Consider the following 21,056-nt stretch of genomic DNA (forward strand, 5'->3'; position numbering starts at 1 on the left):
TCTTAAAATTTGCGTCCAGAGAAACCATATAATAGTTGACAATCATGGACAGTAAAACACAACTTAAATTGTTACATAATTTTATGCTGATTCTCGATTATGGTTAAATGAAGAGTGTAAGTTTTGTGTGATGTGTTTGGCGAAAGGGGTAGCCAGTTTTCACATAGATTACACCAACATGAAATGTAGTTCTCGAGTATTACGAAATTGTATGTAAAACAATGGCAAATACAAACCGATGTATCCTTAAGTAAAATTTTCCATTGAGACTTAATTAAAATGCGTAACATAATTGTCACTTGCCTCCCACATCCAAAGCGTTGCTGCGCACTGATGCGTTACTTCTACCGCTTGTTCGATGGTGACGATGCTGATTTTCATTCATGCATGGGTAGTTGCGACTCAACGTTCCCGGTTCTGTGACCGGGTTCTTCAGGAAGGGCAACTTGGTGCGTAACGCCTTGGTCCAAGTGAGTCTTACCACTCGGTGGCGCACACAAAATAGAAGGAAGAAAACGAATCCCTAAAAAGTGATATAAGAATGGACAAGCACATTAGTTTTTTAGTTCCTTAGCGCTTTGCTAAATGCATTTCTATGTATAACAATATTGTTACTTACTATAAAAAATAATATCGGATCTAATCTATCCAAATTTTCAAATTACGATTACAGATAACGGTATAAAATGTCAAAACAAAACAAAAAATGTGCATAAGGCTGGTGGTTGCTTGTGTCCACTAGCTAACGCTGATACACCGTAAACCCATTTGGGTAGCATAAACATAAAATACCATTATCGTATGGCCGTGTTTTCATTTATTATAAAAATACTTAAGTATTCTATTACTTTTAGGCTTTTTAAAAACTTATTACTAAGATTCAATTGCGAATGAGCTTACCTGAAAGGATATACATACGCTGAAGAATCCGTGCATTACATGAACATAAAGTGGATCCTCACTGATCATTGCGAAAAAACCAAAACACCAGGAAAGACCAAGTAAAATGCTCATGGTTAGAAGGTTATTTAACTGCTGCAAAAGTGTTTGCTTCTTTGCAGTTGACTGGACCTAGCAAAATTGTGTGGTTACTTTACTTCTGGCAATATTTCAGGATTTAAACTTATAGTATTGCGCCGAAATTTTTGTAAGGTGCAGTTATCTTAGTTTAGCACGACTCTTTAGACGGATCATATTTAGTTCATATGCATCTGAAAGTAAATATTCAGTTGCGTATTTATTAATTTAAATTAGGTTTTAAAATAGGAATTTTACAACCAGAAAAACGTGATTCGCGTTAACATAAACGTTGTTCTCAAATTATCTACATTTTTACCAAAAAGATTGCAATAATTTTCAAGAAATATTATGTTAAACCCACCCTTTTGCGTCGTTTGCCAATGGAATATACAATAAACCCAAATGTGACAACATTGTATACAATGATCAATCCAATAGGAAGAAGAAAACCGAAGTAAAAGGGATTTCCGGTCAACCAGCAAGCGTTCATGCTCACATAACTAGATTTCCATTCTTTTAAAATACAAATATCAAGCTGTGATTCCTGTGTTTTGTTCATAAATGCTGAAGGCCGCTTCACTAAGTAAGGATACCGCGTTCAACAGTTTCGTTAAATTGTCGATTTAATATTGTAGAATAAAAAGTTGAAAAATAAAATAGGTGGAATCTTATCAGTTATCACCCAGTTTTTTACGTGTTAGTCAACTTAAAATTGTAACTTGCCGTCTTCGTTTGAAACATTTTTTCGGCTTTCTCCAGTGATATTAAAATGCTGATTTGCGACTTGTTCATCAAGTTCGTACAACGCTTGGTGTATTTCTTGCCTTTAGAAACCATATAGGCTAAGTATTATAGAAAGAAAAGCAAATTTGCAAAATAAACCAACAGTATCAAAAAGTGGAATTTAGGTGTCTTGTTGTTTATGCCTAACGTTACTCAACCCGGGGGTCAACATACTACGGCCTTCGAGGTCAACCCTTTCTTCCCGCGGCACATTCCCTTTTGAAAAAATAGGTTAAATACAATATCTAAACAGAACCATACTCGATAATAATATCTAAACAGAACCATACTCGATGCCAAGCGGTATAGTAACGGTAGTCGTCCGATAGGAGGTGGAATCGATACCTAATTGATATAAGAATTTCAGCCACTGATTTCTACCTTTTAATGCCAAAACATTTTGGACCTAATGAACCTAAAAACATTGCAATTTAAACATTTTACTCTTATTCATTTTTTTGAGCATTACAATGACGCGGAATAAACATTAAGTATCGGACATCCTTACCTATGAGAATGTTGCCATGATTTCGCATCGAGGTGTAGAAGAGAAAATCCTGCCGTAATGGACACAATAATACCAGGAATTCCGTAAGCAAATAAGCAGGCTTTCATGATGTAATGATTCTGGGTGTTTGTCAACAGCACTAAACATTAAAACTATAGGTATAAATTACTAATATTGACAAAATGTTTTACGTTTGTAATATCTGATTCTCATATTATTATTTACCCTTAACCAACATAGTGTACATTGTGTAGCCTTCCACTGCCATCCAAAACCATGCAGAGAGCCAGAAGTAATGAAGGGCGACCGTAAAAATCGCACATAAAGAAAAGTTTTTCGTGGCCTCGATCCCCACCATGAACAAGATATAGGCGACCAGAAGAGATAAGCATAGGTGAGTTAGAATCATCTGGGGCCTCCTTCGACGGAGAGTTCTATGACGGTAAATGCGCGTTACAATCAAGCCACATGAAAGTTGGCAGTTGACGTAATCCATTTTAAACTTGGGTGACACAATTAAAAGGTGATTCAATGTCTTGGCGATTGCCCTGTATACCTTTGACATAGCAGCCTGTTTGTTTTCTTGATAACTTGAAAACCGGAACAAACTAAATTATTTACTGAGTCTTTAAGGTTTGCCGTTTAGACTCATAATTACCATTGCCGCTGGCCTCTAATAAAGTAAACCTACGACATCAAAAGGCTACTGAATGTCAAGGCGAAATATAGACTCCCCTACATGGAAAATTATAGTTTAAAACCTACCTAAATGATAAATGTATGATGGCTGTAAATGTTAAACCCACAATTGACAATACATTTCCAACATCACTGACGTACTCAATAACTGCGGATGGAGAGGAAGAATGTTGCGAAATCACCATTGTGGATTTGTTGTGATGTTTCACATCGTGTCGCCTTATGTCCTATATTAAAGTGTCGTGCTTTATTAGTAACCAGATGCGTTAGCAACGTACCACTTTAATGTTAAAGTCTTACAACAAGAATCGCAAAGTTGGTCAAATGATTGCATTCGCACATGCTGTACGGAGTTGCTCGAAAGTTTAAGTTGCATCCAGACGTTGACCAAGCTTCGGTTTCGAAGTTCCAAAACCCACAAGTCAGATTTCCTTCATCCTGTTAATCCAGTTTTGGTTTAATAAACGCATTCATTCCCAAGCAACAATTTAAACCGAATCACAAAATCAAAAAACGAGGTGTGCTTGCAACAAACCGACCTTATGACTTAGATATCCGAATGAAACTGGATTTGTAAGTGTTTTGTGCGGTTTTACACCTGTAACTGAAGCAGATATAACCTGTAAGAAGATATCAATGAGGTATATATATATTATTTATAATCAAATTATTTTAGTAGGATATAAAATTTGACCACTTTTTGACCAGTGCACCACTATTTTCCAAATGACTTGACTTGACTTTTTTCGTGTTTGCGCGAATCGATTTTTAGTGTAGCTGTTGTTTTGAAAGTAAGCCTCTGTGAACCAAAACTTTAACATTATAAACGGTTTGTTTCAGAAGGTTTCCTCTTTATGACGTCGCGATTAGACGTAACTTTGTAACGCCATCTCAACAAAAATTATTTAATCGCCACGCCAAACAAAAATCCTTGATCCGCGCATTGCTAATTTATGCATTTATGCGTGATGTTTGGATTTAGGCAGTAAAACCATATAATTTAGTCATGTTGTCTAATCCTCTCTTAAATACCCCTGACAGGCAGTAGCCTAAGGTTTAAGTATCTTTATCCATGCGGAATAGACAGAAGTACGGTACCTTACACAAAAATCATAGTAGTTTATTACCTGATTGGAGGTAAAATCGCGAGAAGGAAACAAAACTGAGTTCTTGTACAACACAAATCCGACCCTTGCCATGGTTTGGTTCAAATCTGATGTTAGCTCCCTAAGGGAATCCATAGGTAGTTTAAACGTCAGTGAATCGTTGCCAAGTTCAAATGCAACATGAGATTCTACAAAAGAGGGATACGTAAACATCTATGCATATGGCTTTCATTTTTTCAGTACAAAACTTTAAATAGTTAAATAGTTCGAGTGTGTGACTTTCACTTGAAAAGGGCCACAGACTAATTTAAAAAATCTAAATTTATTGGAGAATTTAGTTTAATTTATGTAACTATACTGAATTTTGCAGGAATATTGGCTTAGGAAGGAATTGATAAGGAATGTAAATTGATTGTTCAGCAGCAAGTATCTCACTAATGCACGATTGAATAAATATTCTGTTTTGAAATATGGCTGCTGTTAAAAAAATCATGGGCCCAAAACAAAAATCCTTGCGCCTGTCTCGTTAATATTATGATAGTATCTAAAGTAAACAAAGACACGAATTTTGATGAGGAAATTAGTTTAAAATCATCTGTTATAACGTTACCGCAAGATTACCTTGGCTCGTTACGTCAATGTTGTGCACTTGAACGTCGATACAAGATCCACTGATGACATGTATGCTGTTCGGTGGTAAAGTTATGCTATTAACCATCATGTCAAGTGTGTCAGTGACTAGTTTTCTTGTTGCTGTCAATTTTAAATTAGTTGCATTGCTGTGGTTTGAACTTTTGCTTTTACTGATATTGGCCAAACTTCCTATTAAAAGATTGACACTATTCGTCAAACGATTAAACTCCTGAAGAGAAATCTGTGGAAAAGTAAATAAAATATTTTTTGAAAAAGTAAATAAATATTTAAAAGTGTTTTGTTAAAACAAAAACAAAAAAACAAAACAACAACAACAACAATATTTTAATTTATTTTCTACATTGTAAATGTGAATAAAAACGTATGCCATTTTTTTACCTGTTCAAAATTTGATATTCCATTGAGATTCAAAAGAAGAGGATTTGTGTCACTGTCGATTTCGGTGTAATTTTCTATAGGGTCAGCATTTGTGTTATTAAAAAATATTTCATTGTTGTCAAAGTCGTAGTAGTGTTTTTCCGTGACCTCTTCTTCCCAATAATGTTTGTGACCCTTAAGAACAAAGTAAAGCTATTATGTAGCTCCAATCAATAACGCCCTTTGAAAAAAAGTTAAATTACCTCTACATACTTTTCCTCTATTAGTCCAGTACACTCAGAATGATTTTGACTATTTTCGTCAAAGAATACCCAACCTCCTAGTTCAACGCACCTGATAGATCCCATTGATAATCCTGCATATGTTTATATTTTATATTTCATTTGCCACACCGATTGCAGAGTTTTGTCTACGCAATATGAACCGACCTGTACTTTTGCATATTTGAAGCGAGTTAGACCACTTGCCAACTTGAACCGAAGGAAATTCTAGTTGAACACTCTCATCATAAATGTATGGCTTTGCGGTTCCTTCACACGACACGTTAAATCCTAAAACATAAAAATCTTAACAGTTTTCCACGGCACTAACACCCCATTAATAGTTCTCAACACGCAAACAAAAATACGAAATTATTCAATATACCGACTGGCCTATAAAACATCTTAGCGTGCCGAGGTAAATTTTTAAAACGTTGACCGCTCCATAGCAATAAAGGTTGGAGGCCCCGGCTATACAAAACTACTATAGGCACCCCACTAGGACCTAGTATACAGGGCTACCATCTGCCAAGATAAAAAAAAATAAGCACGCTACGCTGTGATGAACAGGGGCGGAACGAGTTATTTTGTTTTTAAGGGCCATGCAAATTTTCAGGAATGACGTTACATAGTTACCCAATAAAAACATTTGCGTTTATTTGGTTGAAAATGGCATAACTTGTAATTTAAGAGGAAACTTGACGCATACGGTACATAAAAGCGAATCGCATACTGTTCGATATTGCAACGTTTAAGTTACACAGCGCAAGCTGATATAGTATGCATAGGGCCTTTGGGCCGAATTAATTCTTTAAAACGGACAATACAGTAAAAATACTAAATTAGGCCTATACCTTACACTGCAGGAATATTTGCCATGACACCGTCGAATTTTCTAAAAGTAAAAAAGTAACTCAATAAAATCTCGTGCGCAAATATGCAACAAAAACCAAGCATAAATACAATCAAGGATACGTCTACAAAATCCTTCGCCCTATATAGGTTAGTAAGCAGACATGAAGTGCACGGTATTTTCATTGTGACAAGAATTCTTCAAATATGGTCAGACAGAATTTAGGGCAATTTAGCGCAAAACGCGAAAAGTTTGTGCACTACCTATTTGAAATACAATAAACTAAAGTACACGAAAATTGACACCGCACATTCTAAAAAACTCAAATACAACATACAGATAAGATTTGCAAAAAAATGGTTAAAGAGTCGCATTCGGCTCGCCAGCCGCAGTTACCCTGCCCGATAGACGAGAGTATAGACGTAATTCTAACCAAATTAACTTAATCACAAGGCATAAAATCCATTGTTGTTAATTAGTAGAATACATTGTTATTATAATCCAATCAAAGAACTCAGTGAAATAAGCATTGAATGAGTGTCAAATGAAGCTTTTCGCACCTAATTTAAACTGCGGGAATTAATAAAAAAAACATTCTGATAAACTAAAATAAGATAAATTTAGCATACACCTGAGAAATAAGCATGGTTCTTACAAAACATATTATACCATAAATAATAACTATTTTTAAACAAAACCTACCTTGGGTAGGCTACTTAAATATTAGGAATAAGTGTCAACAGATGGTTTACTTTTTAATACATAGTTTACTATTGGTTGTTGATGCCTAAATTATAGGTATTGTCGTAGAAAATACGGTATTGTCGTAGAAAGTCTATATAGTATACCTTAAAATATGCAACAATATATGACACGCCTAGTAACACAATTGTTTTAGGTATCCTTGTCGAATTTGTACTCCAGTTTGCGTGGTGTGAATCTTTGTGTATTAGTTAAAATATATAAATTATAACATATATCAAGACAATATGTTATAATGCAGTGCTTTTCAACCCGTGGGATGGTAGGCACTTGTGTGGATGAAAAAATTGAAATGCGGATGACAAACGTCGTGCGGATAAATGTGCTGATCAAAATGGTGCATATTATTATTTTTCATTAGGTAAAACAGTAATCACTAAATCAGCTGGTGCGCCCACTTATGGGTTACAGGTGCAGTAATATAGTGTCTCGCAGTGCTTTATTGCAGTTTAAGTCATCTATTTTTAAATCGGTCAAGACTTAGGCACACGGTTTAAATACACAAATCCTTTCATTGTTATTTCACAAAAAAGGTTGCAAACTTACTGTGTTTGTTTCGTGCAGATGGAATTTTTCCAAAATAAAAAAAATGCGGATGGAAATTTTAAAGGTTAAAAAGCACTGTTATAATGCATTAGTTTTTGTCCATTAAATGATAATGGTAGGAACTGTGACTAAAGTTTAGACCAGTGGTTTCCAACCGGGTCGCGACCACCTGGTGCAGGGTTGCACAACCTGTGATCATGCGGCCACATGCGGCTGTTTGCTATAACTTTTTGCAGCCGTGCACATGTTTAGGAAATTAGACGGGGTTTTATGTTATGGATCAGGCAGACAGCAGTCTCTAATTACTGGTAATCCGATTGGCTAAAAGCATTTGTGTGAGCAGGGGCGGACTCAGGGGGCCACCTGGCCTATAAAGCTTGCTGTGCCGTGTTACTAACACAATCCGTAAAGTCAAATTTCTGTGAAATTAGAACAACGTAGCATTACAAAATGAAGTATATTAATCCTTACTTCTGGGTTAAATTGGGGAACTTAATTTCCAATTTTCCGATCGTAATCACATAACTATTTTTTTCTTTATTGCAAACAAAACGCCGTAAATGAAGCGAATGAAGACTTAACTTTAATAAGTCCTACATAATCCTAAAAGCAATGCGTTTTTGACAAATATTGCAAAAATTCGTCCTGAAATGTTAACGCTTTTTTTTCGAATTTAAAAAAAAATTGGCCTAGGTTTGAGTGTAATAATACACTAAAACTCAACTTAGGGGGTTCGCCATAGGTTTTTTAAACTGATGGTTTAGTTTAGACTAACGTTCATGCATGTTAATTACACCTGAAATATTAATTAAAACTATACCTAAAAAAAAATTGCATTAATTTCTTACCAATATCAAATAATAATATACTTACCACTTTCCACCGCAACAAGTGACACAATCAAAACAAAGGTAGTTGTCAAAAAGTCCATGTTTAATGTTGTTGCGCATAGTTCAAATTAAAACGCTAGCAGAGGTGTGCCTCTGCTTAAAAGTGGTCGTGAAGCCACTTAACGGCGACAAAATTCTGAGAACGATGATGTTGTACCAGTTGAACACATCCGATCACGTGATTAGTCATTCATGCGGTTTCCTGCTTTTTACTTTAGTCATAACTATTAGAGTAATTACAATATTGACGAGGTCACCAATATGGTAACTTGCAATCGTAGCTGACCAAGGTACGAATAAATTTTATTTTTTGTTAAGTGATCGTGGTACTCCAACCTTAAGTAAACATTTGTTTGGTTAAACCTAAAAAAATCAATTTGAAAAAAACTGCATGATTGAGAGAAACCTTAAATTCTCGAATACCTATTCTGCGATTGAGTGTTTCCTTCACCTTGTGTGTAGGCAGCAATTACCTAACAGTGAACCAAAAACCTTTTTAGGTATAACTATTTTATATCTACTAAACCACACACGGCACTTTTAGCTTCAAACAACTTGCAACAGGTTCACAACACGGACAGGAAACTGTAAAAAGCGACAAGATCAACATTAAAATGTCGTGGTAATAGAAAGACGTCACACGGCAAACGCTTTGTGCCGCCTTGTATTTCTCACGAGATAAATATATCACTAGTGTGAAGTCAGAGTGGGAATGTAGCCTATAAATTGCATTTCTACTTAAAATTTGATGAATGGCACCGAACTTTAGTCCGGCATTGTACTTGATTTTACTTTTATGTAATCGTTTCAGCCATTTTCTCTTTTGCTAACGTACTCATAGGCCATGGTACTCTAATATGAAAATAATTAAAACTTAATCAAAACAAATGCTTTTTCCGATATATACACTAGTCTTTTACGAAATTACAATATGGACAAAAAATAGAAAAGCGTGGCCTCATTTAAATGAAAAAGTTGTAATATTATTTAATGAGATAAGCGTAGATTAATATTTTTATTTCATTTGATCTTTTACATGCTGCAACAATCTTTCTGTAGGATATTGACTCATTTAAATTAACAAATCATTAAGGAATAGGGTTTGTTATTAATGGCAATTTTAGTATTTATATTCAATCCGTTCAACCATTCTGACTGCAAAAAATAACGCGGAGTTTTAACAGAAATGTCAGCAAACAAGGTCATAAAAGCAAACTAATAAAATCGCTTGTTTTTCTAATGATTCATCACGAGAAAGGTCAGGAACCCTAAAGACCAGGGAAAATATCGTGTCTTATAGGCCTACACGTAATAATGACTTCCATATTTGTTACGTGCTACAAATTTAAAAATACCCAAGTACACTCGAAATTGGTCTCATGAATATACTTTGGGTATACGGTAGCAAAAAAGTCATTTGGACCAAATCAATTAGTTTAAGATGACGTCATATAGCCGTAATCAAGAAAAAAATGTTAAAATCAACGTAAAATTTGCAATATAGCGTATGAACTTAGGAGTTGCCACATATGTTGGCTAAACTTTACAAACATAAAATATTAATTTAAAACTTGATACTACGGCAACATCCTAATATATTTGACCATTCTATGCCAGCGCTCCGAAACCTTTTTCCTCTTGCAATAAGGCGGCACATGTAAGAAATGTATGTCGATCGACAATAGACAATATCAGCAAATAGAAAATAAGCGATTTGTAATGAAAAGCGCCGAAACGCATAAGATTTTACGTGTTATATTTCTTTATCTTCTGATTTTGCGGTCAAATTTCTAAAATAGTATCCCATTGCAATAGCTCATGAGAGATTAGAGGGTTTTTAATAGAATTTGAAAAATGAAACCTGGCATTGGTGCTTAATTTGTACATTTTTTCCAAAATAATGTTTTTACATGTGGCCGTTCATAAGCACCGACCTTAGATTGCAAAAATGAAGTCAAATATAGAATTTAGTGTTAACGACATCACCAATTTTTTTAATCGTTTTGGCCGAGTGACTTTTTTGTTACCCTAAGTAGGCCTATATACTTTAATATAATACCAATATAGTGCGTTTAGAATCAGAGTTTAATTATCTTTTTAACTATAGATTTACTGACCTAAAACAATAACTGGAATCGGCATAGGTAAAAAGGCTTATAATTGATAAATGCTTACGAGGGTTTGATGGGACGAAGGCGCCTTTGAGGTAGACGATTTTATCAAAATGGGATTAGACATACCAGACCAGGAGTGGGAAACCTTTTCCCAGTCGCGGGCCTAAACCAAACTCGGCAAGATCTAGGTGGGCCGTACGAAATTTCAACTAATAATTTTGTTGTTAAAATGTATGGTTTTCAAGCACAGTATGATACAATACCTCTCAATCAGGTACAAATCTAGGATTTTTATGCAATTTGTGAGGTTAATTAACCCACAGAATTATTGTAGCACGGAAATGCCGTAAAAAGTTGCGTTAAGCACAAAAACGGTGCGTTTAGATTGTTAAAGTTCTTGGATGGAATTGGAGAGGTGTTACTTACGTTATGAAATATTGTACCCAATTTGTTTTTCGAATTTCCAATAAAATAACCAATGTGGTAAAGCATTTTTGTTTTTTATTACAAAAGACATCAAACAATAAAAAGTGAACACCAAACCAGTTACCGCTCGCAAATGTAAAAACGTATCTCGACAAGCTGAAGATTTTAGAAAAAATAGCGGAAACTTAACTTATGGTCAGCAATTGAATGTGTTTTCATTACTATTATGTACAACAGATAACACACTTAGAAATAAAACATTCTTAAACTAATCTTTTATTTTGGAAGATTTAAATATAACTGAATGTTTATAAATGATTGGCTTCCTCTGAAGGTAACTTTATGATCTTGCAATTTAGAAAATGCATGACATTGTGGAGCACAAACGTATACAAGCGATCAATAAAGACTGGTTTTCTTCATGATTCGGAGAAACTCGACTTCGTTTATTTCGCCATCTCCATCTCTGTCCGCTTCGTCAATCATTTCCTTAAAAAGTATGGATTAAAAAATACTCCATAGGGATGTTCAATAATATTGGACCGGTCTAACACTCGCTGCTAACATACTGTCCATTTAATTTGCACATTTGAGCCGTGGTGCGCAGAGTTTTCTACGCAAGGAGAGAATGTTTTTGAGGGTAGTAAATTCTAAATAGAAAATAAATTAGCTTCCTAACATTTAAGCAAATATTGCATTACAAACCTACCAAACAAAACTTTGTACGTTTAAAAAACATAAATTTTGCTCGACGTCAATGGGTATCGCATCTGATATTTTTTGCCAAAAACAGGGTTCTACAAGACTGGCATCGGCCAAAAAACCGTAAACATTTTGTTTGTGGGCTATACACAAAGGCAAAATGTGTTTGTTATCTGTTTAATTTGGTAAATTTTGTTGACTACTACTGTACACTTTTTTATATTTTTGAAAATACGTTGTGTGCGAACACCATACAAAACATCCATATGATTCACGAGAACAATACGTTAAGCCATTATTAAACAATACTCATCGGCAATTGAAAAATTGTGGCCAACTTGTCGCCGTGGATATAAGTTATTAAAAATTAGGATTAAATATAGCATGGATTTACATATTTTTGCATATTGGATAATGTTTTTTTGGACAATGGTTGCACAAAAATATAAGGTATAACAATGTTGATGTGTTCATCAAAAATGGCGTTGTTAACTAATTATGGGTAAATATTGTTTTCTTCGAACTATTTTGATACTTTACGACTTACGTGTATACCTGGCTTTTGTCAAGATTTTAAAATATCCAAGCGGGAGGATATATGCGAATTGCGAAGTATGTTGTAACAATGGCTGCGGAGTCGGTTAAAAATAACCCGGGTCCGACTCACGAGTCCGACTCCGGTCAAATGTGCAATTTTGTCGAGCCCAGAGCCAGGCCCAGACTCTTCAGCCTTATTTCACTAATTTACGTAACTAAAATAACGTGGATATTCAGCAATCCACTCATAGTGGTGTCGTATAATTCATTCACTCGCAATACATGGTTGGAAAATATTGCACCATATGCTATTTCACCTTTACATTTCCAGTTGGAGGCCATATCACAAAATGTTGGTACTGCGCATGCGCATGTCGGACTCGGGACTCGGGTTGTTTTATGTGGTCTTATTCGAATCCCGAGTCCCGAGTCCGACTTCAACAAAACAACCGACTTCTCGAGTCCTGAATCCCGAGTCCGACTCCGCAGTCCTGGTTATAACTATGACATAATGGCTCGTTTTTGTTATGTGCAAAGTAACCTTTAACATGCGTTAAAAACTATAAGATTTTTAATTGAGGGCTATTTTAAGTTTCTATATGTTACATTACAAAGTTTTGTAATAGCGTGAAGTTTAGTAAAGAACTATTTAGTTTAACTCACACAATACTTGGATAGGGGGCAAAAAAGTATTTAATGGTCAGAAATAACACCTGTAAATTTATACGTTTATTAGTATCCTTATTTTTGATGAAAAGAGGTTCAATCTGAAAAAAAAAAATAGAAATAAGTGTTTGTAATCTGATTTGTGCTCTTCCAGTTAATCTGGTCTGGGAAAGCAGTCATTTTGGATTTTTTAAATGGTCGCCAGGGTTATTCAATGTAAATTTACCCGGCTGTGTAACACATGGTATATGCTTAAAGTGTTATTAAATTGTGTAGCCATAGAAAAAGTCTCTTGCAAAAGGACGTGTTTATTTTCCTCAAATGTCTTCTATACCTAGAGATATGGCCTGCTTAATAAGATAAAATGGCTTAATTATCTTTTATCACCAAACCTTTATTTCAAATTAGCAGCAAATTTATCTTGTTTTGAAACGCATATATCCCTTCATATATGGTTCAATAATTGGAAGGCTGCCTTTTACTTAAGCAATTTATTGTGAGGTTCATAGATATTAATATGCATTTGGTTTTATTATGTCAATGGTCGTAACATCATGGCGTAAGAGATAATACTCTTGTCTCTAGTGTTGCTTTATAGGGCAATCTTATTGAATTTAACCAGGAATTCTAAATATATATGGTCATACTCACCCTTTAGACGTAATATTTGTTGCAAAATTCAAACAGCCATAAGCAAAAACAACGTTACAATTATTCATCTTGATATGCAGTGTAAATAAACGTTTCAAACAAGACTATTTGCAGCAAAAATAGGAATATCTGTTGTCTGTTTACATCTTGAGCACAAAAGTTACCTTACAAAAACAACCATTTCCTTGGATATAGAAAGCATTCAGTAGAAATAAATATTCATTTTTCTTAAAAGACTTTTTTAAGTATTGAAAACCATATGTTACATGGCCTGGTGATTTGACATGGAATGACCCTGGCCTGGGGCCATTTTAAAAATCCAAATGGCTGCTTTTCGCAGGCAAGATGTGATGGAACTTTTGTGGTTGATATATAGACCCCAAAAGATACAAATCACTTAAGAAACACTTGTTTCTAATTTCTTTCTCAGACGGGATGAAAAATAGGTATATATACCATATATGACAGTTAAATCTAAATGGCAAATCTGAGTTTTGCTGCATTTGCACACATGTCACACAACTGTTGTTAAAAGTTTAGGCTATTTATTTTGCTGTCACAATGCAATATAGCAATGCTAGTACCAAAATGGTATATTGATAGCAGTTTATATAACGCAAATACAATTTTTAGTAAATGCTTTGTGATAGGATTTACCTGTAGTTCTTCGTCCGTCAAGTTTTCACCTAACTCTTTTGCAACTCGTTTTAGATTTTTAAATGAAATTTTTCCAGTTTCATCATCATCAAATAATCTAAAAGCTTTTAAAATTTCTTCTTTTGAATCTTTTTCACTCTGTAAAGAAAGCCGTTGGTACATATAATACTTGAAAACATAATATATAAAAACATAATCACATACAGACATAAATATATACCTCATTATGAAAAACATTCTCCTTATTAAAAAAATATTAATGGTAAAACCATTTTAAATAATATATACAGGCATGTCATTCAAAACATTGTAGAAAACCTTTTCATTTTGTTTTTAAAGGAAATTGTTTGGCTAGTCCAAAAAATAAAACCAAAGATTGACCTTATTCCACAAATTGATTGTGGATGCAGGTTTTTTGTAATACTTCATAATTCTAGTGGCCCGATGTGCTACCCAAAACATATTTAACAACTCTAGAGTGTCAATTTCACAACATTAGCAAAGCTACAATCTATTTACAAACGAGCCAATTTCATGTATTTTTATAAAAATAAATCTACAATTTCAGAAGGTTGGCTAAATTAGTTAAACTGTCTTATGGTTTGGACAATGATACTAGTCATACCCCAAACTATAATTTTTTATTTCATACGAACCATTTTTTGTGTCATCATGGTTAAAAAGTCATTAAAATCTATGGTTCCGCTTCCATCCTTGTCAACATCAGAAATCATTTTTTTTATTTCTTCTTTTTTTGGCTCAAAACCAAGAGCTCTCATTGCAACCTAAAATTTAGCTAATTTTAGTGAATAAAATTTAATAAAAAGTTAACTATAAAAAGTTCATGTTTCAATGTTAGAATATCTGAATTTGAACCTTTGCATGTAAAGATAATAATCCCATACCAAGCAAATGTGGACATATTTATTACAAATTAAAATAAATATTTTAACAAAAGGCTACTTAAAATCAGCTGTATAATCTCATTGTATCTATGCGTATCCCTCGGTATTAACGATGTGTTATAAATTCTCAATATTTAATAGAGCAAATTTTCTGGTTGAACTGTACTTTTTTTGATAAATAGCCCAATTACGGTGTACATAACTGAATAACTGTAATTGCTCTAGCTTTTTTTCATAATTTTAACTATTCAGTTGGGAAAAGAGATTTTTAAATTGATCTGAAAGAGTTTTTTTATTTAAATCGACGAGATTTACATTACTTAAATAATAAAAAAGGAACACAAGATAAATATAGTGTAATGTAGTACATGAAAACTGTGCTTAGGTTTATGAATATAAACAATACCTTTAGTTCCTTAACATCTATTGTTCCTGAACCATCAGCATCAAACAAATCAAAAGCTTCCCTTATTTCTTGCTTTTGTTCTTCAGTTAACTCTGGTCGAGCACCTCCCTTTCGTTTTCCACCACCTGTTGTGTTTCTTTTGTAGTTGGAGGCCTAATAAATGTTACAATTTCTGGGGTAGAGTTAAAAATTCAAGTGACATCTTAATTTTTTTTAAGAGAATGTTTAACATTTTCATTTGTGTGCTAAAATTATAGATTTAAATGTCAGAGTGGGATACATTTCTTAATCTTACCACAAAAATTATACCTATGAATTTTCATAAAAGCAGTTATAAAATGTAGTGACCAAACACCTTAATAAAAGCAACATATGTTTTACTCTTTTCGCATTTGTTATTTATTATTAGCTCTTTTCTGATCTTATTAACATTATTTAACACTTTATTTAATTTTTCATCAGGCAAACAATGAGAATTATCATACGGCAAACTTTACAAGTTTTCGTTTCATAAACAAATTGTAAGCAGAACATTGCCTTACTTTATGGTAATCCCAAATCCAAACACTAAAAAGTTTTAAAGTAGGAACAGACATGTTTAGCTAAACTTGTAGCATGTAAAAATCAGACACCTCCAATGTGTGGTTAGATGGAAAATTTTGTATATTGCATCCATGAGGAAGATATTTAAAAAGCTTGAAATTAAAGGCTGCAAAAAAGTTACTTCTAAAATAGGTGCAAATGTAAATGAATCACTGCCTAATGCTATAAGCATGACTGAAGTTTGCCTTGCTTTCCTGACTTAAGTTTGCACAGATGAATGAATTTTCACAGCCATTTTCAGCTAAAAATACAGCCACACATAATAATACAATTATTCCAAGCTTTTCAACCTGAGGTGATGACATCTACTAAAAGTATAATTTGATATTAGGGTCAAATATTGTGGTAAACATCCAAACAAATAATCGTGGTGGGCCAGTCTGCATGTTATGTCACTTTTCAAAATGTCAAGGGTTTTATGTATTGGAAAATTGTAGTGCGTATTTTAGTTTTTTTTGTTGGGTCTGTTCAAACAAATCGCCAGTACAATTGCCATACTAAACAGCGACCTATGGCCATGTAAAATTGATAATTGTTGAATAATTTAGAAAACACTATATTTGGAGGTGTTTTAGAATCCTACCACAACATTCCTATTTTGTATAGGGTGCGGGTTAGCGTTTAACCGACACCCTAACCCAAATATTGAGTTTTGATTTATTAATTGTTTTAACGCTGTGGTAGGAATGTAGACCAGTACGTATAGCTTGGCTATAATATAAATATCTAACTGTTACCATATTAATACCCAGTTTTATATTAAATCTTACCATTGTTTTAAACGTTGAATGTAAAACGCTACGAAGCTGCACAAGTAGATTTACTGACAAAATTTGGTCAACACAAAACGCTTCGTATCCAAGCGAAATTAAAACACAGAAACCGTTGTAATGGTTAATCCCCATTATCGAAATAGTAATTTTTTCAATCGAAAGGGAACCTTTATTAATCTTTAATTTTGGTAGACAGAATAAGCGTGATCGCAGTTTATTTAGGTTATGAAGCTATTTAGAATATTAATTTTGTATTTTAAAAAAAATAAGCTTTGTCTGTTTTTCTTACAGCTAAAATTTGTAAAGATTTTTACCGTCTGGTCACTCACCTATAACTTAGACCTACAGCTGTAGGTTAACGTATTAGGCTGGAGCTTGGAAATTTTGATAAGCAAGACGCAACAAAAACGGGGACATGCTTGCTCCACGTGGGTTGCGGGCATTAAGAGGTAATTCTTTTCATTACTATTGTGACTAAGAGAAGAGTTATGAATTATAAAATCGAAATTTTGAACCGTTTATTTTTATGTGTTCAGTAAAGATTTTTATAGGTTTTGACAATATTGCACAACATTTTTGGGCTAGAATCCTACCACATTTTCCTTATTTGGCTAACTTACAAGTGGTGGGATTCTAGACCAGCATCCCACACCTAACAAATTATTAACATCCTGAAATAAATTTCTAAATAATTGGTTGACAAACTTATATATAAGTTCCCTAAAAGTTTACAATATTAAAGGCTGTAGAAGACTAAATAAAAAAATGATACGTAAAAAACGGCTAACCAAGTCCGGTTCACAGTAATTCCTTAAAAATAGCTCACTTTAATTCAGGTCAAATATTTTTGCTTAAAAAAATCAACGTATTGATTATTTTTTTATTTTTCGCCTAATAAATTTGTTTAATTCAACCTAACCCCCAATTTGTTCATATAGGAAAACAGAGAAGCTTAGTATTGCTGTTTGTATAGCAAGATTGGTTCACTCTTAACTGATTATAAATATTTGCTAACTTAAAAGAAGTTTGTTAGAATAATAACTTTGATCAGCCTTTTATAACTGATGTTTTGAATTACTTCTTAATCACATTAACTGAAGATGATACCAGTTTGTATCAGAATATCTTAATCAAGATAATGTCGGTCTGCATGACCTTTTGGGCTTGAAATAACTAAAATATTTAGGAAACCATTAGTGATTTTACCCGGACTGTAAATATTCCAGTTTATTAATTTCCTTGTAATTTGGCATGATTGTTGACTTTAAATGTCAAGTAGAATAGGGTAGGTATCACATTAAATTGTTAAATACATTGGGGTAAATCCAGTCCCAGGTAGTTTTGTGTTTTATCTCAAGGATTCTTCTTCATCAGGGTACAAATTAATAGGACTGACTGTATATCCTTTACACTAGTGGCTCTAAACCTCATTCTGCCCGTGGACCCCTTTAACCTCTATTTAAAACTTAAATCCCCCTAAGAAAATTAGCACCTGCACATATTTCTCTACAAATAAGAGTAGAACCTCTTTTAAGTTTAACTTTTTGATTCACTCTATTGCTACTGAATTATTAGACTACTAAACAATATATATATGCTACGCATACTAGAGATAGACTGATATATCAGTATCAGTAAATGTAGGCCGATATTTTAGTACAGGAATATGATATAATTTTTCCTGTAGAACAAACAAATTGGGTTTTATCATCACGCCAAGTTAATATAATATGCAAAATAATAGCTTAATAAATGTATAATTATTTGTCAAGCTCATTCTTGTACCCCGCCAAGGTATTTTTTTATTCGTCTTGTTTTGTATGATGGCAAGCCAATTTCATTACACACGTCAAGACAATTTGTGCATTTCGTTTTAGTTGCGAATTAAACGCACATTAACGACGGCCTTCTTGCTGAGTAGTGAGTACGAATGTTGAATAGACACAAAAAACTGGAGCCATCACTTTTGTTATCATGTGGAAGTTTCATTTTGCGCTGGCGAAAAAGTAAAAGTCTGTGTTTTATAACGTCTGACAGTCAAAAGTTTGTACTCTTCCGCGATAAGCTACCCATAATACTCAATATTTCTAGAAAGTTTAACTGACAAGTAAAGATCTGCAAAGTAGAATCCCAAGTATTCTAGGCGGCGTTAATCCAAACTTTCCACGATAAAACGAATAAATTAAATCAGTTCCTTTTACCCAACATAAACGGCAGAAGTTTTGTAATACCATGCCTATAGCTAGAGTTATTATCGTGACCCCCAATCACCTCTCCGTGGCCCCCTGAGGACCACAGTTGAGAAACCTAGGTCTATACCTTTGTGTTGTTAACTAGTTTTGTCCCAATCAAGTGATTTTTAAAATAACAAAGCCCAGTTCAATTCATCAGATGCCCAAGTCATGTCATTGACAAAATAAATCAATTGTTTTAAAGTATGAAAATTAAACTTGTTTGATAAGCAATAACTCAACTAATATTTACAAAAGTGCAATAAATAGCTAGCAAAGTGTTTTCTGTATGCAAAATTAGAGTTGAATAACCCAATTTTATTGAAAACACTTTATTTAAACCCAAGTTGTTTGACACAATGACTTAAGTCCAAAACAAGTCATTTTAAAAACAGTGATTTGAAAACATTAAAACACTGTTTTTTAATATTATTATTATCTATGGAAGCATAAGCAAAAAAGTATTTTCTTGTTATATAAATTGCATGGTTTTGCAAATTTTTAGCTAACTGAATTAGGAGGCTACATAACGTATTGGGCGAAAAAGATTAGCCCAGTGCTCAATGTAATGGATAATTTAGGAAAACTTTAAGATGACTTTGAAATAAGTTGTAAAACTTTGACCAGTGTGGTAATTAATTAAGTCAATTACTTGACCAAAGTGCACTTAAGTTACAGTTTTCAATTGACTTGACGTCATTTAGACAAATTATTTAAAATTTTAATAGTTTTAATTGTTTACCAAAAATTCATGAAAATGCACAGGATAGTGCTTGTCCTAGTAAAAACATTACAAAAAAATAGTTTTTACACTATTAATACAAACACCTTTTAGCAAAAATGTTCTAAAATTGAATGAACCAGTAGTAATAAAATGTTCTTCAAATAAAGTCTATGTTGACTAGTGGTTAATTTGTTTACAAGGCATTGCTAAATTATGTTTTATATTTTGTTCAGCCATGACAAAGCTAATAACCCAGCGGCGAGGAGCAAGTGAATATTCCAAAAAAATGGGTTTTAAACTGAAGCCATTTGAAGTGAAAGAACCAAAAGTTAATGTTCCTGAGATTCTATTTTGTGCTGGAATTTCTTTCTATTTTTTATATGATGTAAGTATATTAATAAATGTTCAGCCTGTAGTTTTTTAATTGTCCAAAACTTTCATTATATAAAATTTACATAAGTTGTTCTTTTGAGTGTGTAATGTTTACTTTTGACCCAAATAGGCTTTTATTTATAACATTTGCTATAATTTGGTAAATTATATTCCTTTGGAAGGGCAAGCCTTACCAATTTTTTTTCTTTGCCAGATTGTCCTTGACAGAAGAGAACACAATAGAGTTTTGATGGAGAGTTTTGATAGCCATGGATCATATTCAAAACATGATGCACCATTCGGAGCACCACCCTCTGTTGATTTTATTATTGAAAAATTATTTCAAATTCCCCATGGAGACGAAGATAGCAATGACGCCCAAAGCACATTATTTTCAAAAAACAAATAATTGTTTGTTGTATTTAATAGGTTTGTGTTATGTAACTTGTAACATTAAAATAAAAAAAAAACTATGGCTTTGTGAGTAAGTTAGTGAAACCCATTTATGGGCCTACCATAATTTCTTTACCAAAAAGAAAAAAACAGAAGGATATTACGAACTTATCTTAAGGCACAAAATGATGTAAATTTTATATCACAATAAAAATTCGATGTTTTCCCTTATAACTTTTAATAAGGATCCTTCAAAAATGAAAATAATTTAGAACGCATTCTTGACACCTATCTGTGAAAAAGACAGGCAAAAAAATATGCAAAACAGAGGATCATTAATTTTCTTCTGAAAAGAGGTCATACGGTAGACCTAAAAATATACTATTGAATTTTGAATAAATAAAACTTGAACCAGTGATTTTGAAGTACTTTATATC

The 21,056-nt window shown here is 33.4% G+C and overlaps 3 protein-coding genes across 3 annotated transcripts; 1 reads left to right on the forward strand and 2 right to left on the reverse strand.

Moving 5' to 3' along the window:
- Positions 1-295: 295 nt before the first annotated feature.
- Positions 296-8,500, reverse strand: LOC146132941 (adhesion G-protein coupled receptor G2-like). The gene is made up of 15 exons (XM_083397604.1): positions 8,443-8,500; positions 5,577-5,699; positions 5,391-5,503; positions 5,149-5,322; positions 4,738-4,990; positions 4,138-4,304; positions 3,550-3,630; positions 3,311-3,448; positions 3,077-3,237; positions 2,537-2,745; positions 2,312-2,450; positions 1,760-1,844; positions 1,382-1,555; positions 901-1,071; positions 296-523 (listed from the first exon to the last, which is right to left on the reverse strand). Exons 1-15 carry the CDS (start codon positions 8,498-8,500, stop codon positions 296-298), a joined length of 2,274 nt encoding a protein of 757 aa, XP_083253730.1.
- A 2,557-nt stretch (positions 8,501-11,057) lies between these two features.
- Positions 11,058-16,989, reverse strand: LOC146132942 (uncharacterized). The gene is made up of 5 exons (XM_083398000.1): positions 16,897-16,989; positions 15,524-15,676; positions 14,869-14,997; positions 14,213-14,350; positions 11,058-11,488 (listed from the first exon to the last, which is right to left on the reverse strand). Exons 1-5 carry the CDS (start codon positions 16,897-16,899, stop codon positions 11,399-11,401), a joined length of 513 nt encoding a protein of 170 aa, XP_083254126.1. The 5' UTR covers positions 16,900-16,989; the 3' UTR covers positions 11,058-11,398.
- A 229-nt stretch (positions 16,990-17,218) lies between these two features.
- Positions 17,219-20,702, forward strand: LOC146132943 (uncharacterized). The gene is made up of 3 exons (XM_083397280.1): positions 17,219-17,348; positions 20,088-20,239; positions 20,441-20,702. Exons 1-3 carry the CDS (start codon positions 17,315-17,317, stop codon positions 20,633-20,635), a joined length of 381 nt encoding a protein of 126 aa, XP_083253406.1. The 5' UTR covers positions 17,219-17,314; the 3' UTR covers positions 20,636-20,702.
- Positions 20,703-21,056: the final 354 nt, after the last annotated feature.

The sequence above is a fragment of the Ascidiella aspersa genome, chromosome 9 (assembly GCF_963924565.1).
Source record: "Ascidiella aspersa chromosome 9, kaAscAspe10.2, whole genome shotgun sequence".
Classification (NCBI taxonomy): domain Eukaryota; kingdom Metazoa; phylum Chordata; class Ascidiacea; order Phlebobranchia; family Ascidiidae; genus Ascidiella; species Ascidiella aspersa.

Bases quoted from the DNA above. Each gene is read 5' to 3' on its own strand.
- LOC146132941 (XM_083397604.1), bottom strand. From the start codon at position 8,500: ATGGACTTTTTGACAACTACCTTTGTTTTGATTGTGTCACTTGTTGCG. The intron at 3,449-3,549 runs GTCGGTTTGTTG...CTGGATTAACAG, and splicing joins TCGGATATCTAAGTCATAAG to GATGAAGGAAATCTGACTTG. The intron at 2,451-2,536 runs GTAAATAATAAT...TTTAATGTTTAG, and splicing joins GTACACTATGTTGGTTAAGG to TGCTGTTGACAAACACCCAG.
- LOC146132942 (XM_083398000.1), bottom strand. The intron at 14,998-15,523 runs GTATTGTTTATA...GCTAAATTTTAG, and splicing joins TAGATGTTAAGGAACTAAAG to GTTGCAATGAGAGCTCTTGG. The intron at 14,351-14,868 runs GTTCGTATGAAA...CTTTCTTTACAG, and splicing joins CCATGATGACACAAAAAATG to AGTGAAAAAGATTCAAAAGA.
- LOC146132943 (XM_083397280.1), top strand. From the start codon at position 17,315: ATGCTTGCTCCACGTGGGTTGCGGGCATTAAGAG. The intron at 17,349-20,087 runs GTAATTCTTTTC...TATTTTGTTCAG, and splicing joins TGGGTTGCGGGCATTAAGAG to CCATGACAAAGCTAATAACC. The intron at 20,240-20,440 runs GTAAGTATATTA...TTTCTTTGCCAG, and splicing joins CTTTCTATTTTTTATATGAT to ATTGTCCTTGACAGAAGAGA.